Source organism: Rana temporaria, chromosome 1 (assembly GCF_905171775.1).
Source record: "Rana temporaria chromosome 1, aRanTem1.1, whole genome shotgun sequence".
Taxonomy (NCBI): domain Eukaryota; kingdom Metazoa; phylum Chordata; class Amphibia; order Anura; family Ranidae; genus Rana; species Rana temporaria.
This window is the reverse complement of record NC_053489.1, coordinates 471,258,130-471,261,947: the sequence shown is the minus strand read 5'-3', so window position 1 is coordinate 471,261,947 and position 3,818 is coordinate 471,258,130. Positions and strand designations below refer to the sequence as shown.

Sequence of the window (3,818 nt, the reverse complement as noted above, 5' to 3'; positions counted from 1 at the left end):
AGTAAAAAAAAAACAAAAAAAAAAAAACATAAATCTATCCCCCATTTCGTAGGCACTATAACTTTTGCGCAAACCAGTCGCTTATTGTGATTATTTTTTTTTTTTTACAAAAATACGTCGAAAAATACGTATCGGCCTTAACTGAGAAAAAAAAAAAGTGTTTTTTTAAAAAAAATTGGGATATTTATTATAGCAACAAGTAAAAAAATATATATTTTTTTTTAAATTGTCGCTCGTTTTTTGTTTATAGCGCAAAAAATAAAAACCGCAGAGGTGATCAAATACCACCAAAATAAAGCTCTATTTGTGGGGAAAAAAGGACGCCAATTTTGTTCGGGAGCCACGTCGCACGACCGCGCAATTGTCAGTTAAAGCGACGCAGTGCCGGAAGCTGAAATTTCGCCTGGAAACGAAGGGGGTTTATGTGCCCAGTAAGCAAGTGGTTAATTTTGACAGAGAGATCAGGGGAAGAGGCACGTGGGGAAGGAAAAAATTATAATTACATTGTTCCTAGAGACAAGTCTATGTTGTCACGCTAATTTCTGCTTATGATTTCTCTTTCCAGAATTATAGCAGTGCCTGCCACACTGAGCCAACTAAAATGTTACCTCTAGACACTTCCATAATCACATGAAAACAGCATACAGGACTAGAGTAGGTCTTAAAGTGAAACTTTAGTCATTTTCAACTTTCCATCTATTACATTTTCTGCCCTTGTTTTAAATTTGAGAGAGAGATAATATGTAAAGTGGTTGGAGGGAAGCTTCAGCATAGCAAAGATGTTTTTTTTTACAAATTATGTGAGCAGACTGCAGTTCCTCTTTAAACATTCCTGAATGCATTGGAAACTTATCATTGAAGACATTGGCCCGGATTCAGATAGAGATACGACGGCGTATTTCCTGATACGCCGTCGTATCTCTGAGTTCCGACGGTCGGATCTATGCGGCCGATTCATAGAATCAGGTTCCGCATAGATCTCCCTAAGATCCGACAAGTATAAGTGACTTACACCGTCGGATGTTAGGCTGCAATCTCCCGCTGGCCGCTAGGTGGCGTTTCATTTTTGGTACGCAACGAATATGCAAATGAGGAGTTCCGCCGATTCAGAAACGAATGACCGCCCGTCGCTTTTTTTGTACGTCGCTTGCGTTCGGCTTTTTCCTGCGTATAGTTACCCCTGCTATGTGAGGGGTATCCTATGTTAAGTATGGCCGTCGTTCCCGCGCCGAGTTTTGAATTTTTAAGTCGTTTGCGTAAGTCGATTCAGAATACGGCCGGACGCAAGTTACGCTCACGCCCAAACCAATGATGTCCTTTGGAGCAATGCACGCTGGGAAAAATCGCGGACAGGGCATGCGCTGTTGGATTGGCGCGGGGTACGCGTCTGATTTAAATTGTAGACGCCCCCTAGCCACGAAATTTAAATTCCGCTGGGGGATTTACGATACGTCGCCGCAAGTTTTGAGGTAAGTGCTTTCTGAATACAGCACTAGCCTCAAAAACTTGCGCCAGCGGATCGTAAATCAGATAGATTACGCGGATCTAAAGATCCGCTAATCTATCTGAATCTACCCCACTGTGCCTTTTTCTTTGGAGAGAATTGGATTTCCTCAAATCATATGGGTTTTCGTTTATTTTTATTTTTTTATCATGTTGGAAAACCTTTTGTACTACCAAAATGAGTGGCCCTTCAATAGATATACTGTATCATCTCTTTATTTCTTCATTTTATTTTTCTATTATGGTTATTCTTCATTACACCTAATAACATTTCTGTCTTTTGAAAGTAATTTTTTTTTTCTTCTCTTAGCTTGTGAATCTACAGTGGAACTTCTGTTCGATGCAGTCATACATTTAGGGTGCAAACCCTTCATGGAAAGCCAAAGAGCTGCTTGCATATGCCCCTATGAAGAGAAGATAGACCTTTGACCCTTGGATAGTCGTTGCAGTAATGAGCCTGGATCTGGAATATTTGTCCAGTTTATTTCAATGCATTTTGTATTTTGAAGGAAAATATATTTTTGTTTAAGTTGTGGATTGTTTCTAGAAAAATGATATTCTTGCAATTTTCTGACACAGGTATGCATACATAAATGTATGAAAGGGCACATAAATGTGTGCATATGCTTTTAATATACATTTTTGAACTGGATAATTTAATAGGATTTTTTATATAAAGAGATTTCATTTTTTTTTTTGTTTGTTTTCATTAAATTTTAGCCATTATCCTAATATCTGCTAGAGCCAGGTACACAGAAAATTTCACTACTTGGTTATTTCATGGACTGATCAGACACCTTTTACCTATTCACTGCCCGGGTCTGTTCAGATTTGGTATCTCCGGAAAGTATTTTCTAGTGGGAATATTTTGCTTTTATTCTATTAAATTTTAAGTCTTCTGTTTAAATAAATCTTAATAAATCTGTGCCTTTTCATTGTTGACATTTCATTGGGAAATTTATGAAGAGATAATTTAAACCATGCACTTTAATTCAATTAATGTTGTTAAATTTCAGGATGGCCATTTGTTATTCTGTAATGTTTAGTGTTTGTTTTTTCTTGTTTATTTGTTGTTTGTATAATTTAGCTTATAATAAACTTGTTTTAAAATACTGCCTTGTCTGTGAGTAGGTGCATTAAATTATATATCCACAATATTCTGTTATCAGAGGTTCAATGTCCTCTTTAGTTACCTTTCCATGGTGGTCTTGCCAATGCATAATATATCGGCTATATAAAAAGAAATATGAACCTTATATGTAAAAGGGAAAAGAAATGGGTGTGCATACATTTTTAAGGTGGGAGGGACAGTATGTCATAGTTGATTTAAATTAGGCTGTTACTGATTTTTTTTTTTTTTTAATCGATTAATCTACTAATTTAGATTAATTATAAAACACATACATTTTTCGGATCACCACCATATATAGTCCCCACTGTAATATCCACAGACATCTCCCCCCACTGTAATATCCACAGACATCTCCCCCACTGTAATATCCACAGACATCTCCCCCACTGTAATATCCACAGACCTCTCCCCCACTGTAATATCCACAGACATCTCCCCCACTGTAATATCCACAGACATCTCCCCCCACTGTAATATCCACAGACATCTCCCCCCACTGTAATATCCACAGACATCTCCCCCCACTGTAATATCCACAGACATCTCCCCCCACTGTAATATCCACAGACATCTCCCCCACTGTAATATCCACAGACATCTCCCCCCACTGTAATATCCACAGACATCTCCCCCCACTGTAATATCCACAGACATCTCCCCCCACTGTAATATCCACAGACATCTCCCCCCACTGTAATATCCACAGACATCTCCCCCCACTGTAATATCCACAGACATCTCCCCCCACTGTAATATCCACAGACATCTCCCCCCACTGTAATATCCACAGACATCTCCCCCACTGTAATATCCACAGACATCTCCCCCACTGTAATATCCACAGACCTCTCCCCCACTGTAATATCCACAATCACCCCCACTGTAATATCCACAGACATCTCCCCCACTGTAATATCCACAGACTTCTCCCCCACTGTAATATCCACAGACTTCTCCCCCACTGTAATATGGTCCACATCTTCCCCACTGTATAGGAAGATTAGTGTTTTCTTGGTCTTACCAGAGAACCTGGTCGAACACAAGCAGTTGAGGCTGGGTGATGACATCAGTGCACCGCTCTAGGCTCACCTAGGCCGCCGCCGGGTGGACCAAGATGGCCGCCGCTCCAGGAGCTAGGCCGAAGCGGTGGCCTTTTCTATGGCCGAGGCAGCAGCGGAGCTCC

General features: G+C 40.0%; 1 protein-coding gene across 1 annotated transcript in view; it reads left to right on the top strand.

The window, feature by feature from the left end:
• PLA2G12A (phospholipase A2 group XIIA) overlaps nucleotides 1-2,443 on the top strand; it is a 44,023-nt gene extending 41,580 nt beyond the window's left edge. The window contains exon 4 of the mRNA XM_040329165.1: nucleotides 1,814-2,443. Within this exon, the coding sequence (XP_040185099.1) occupies nucleotides 1,814-1,932 (119 nt within the window). The 3' untranslated portion in view covers nucleotides 1,933-2,443. The remainder of the gene's footprint in view (nucleotides 1-1,813) is intronic.
• Nucleotides 2,444-3,818: the final 1,375 nt, after the last annotated feature.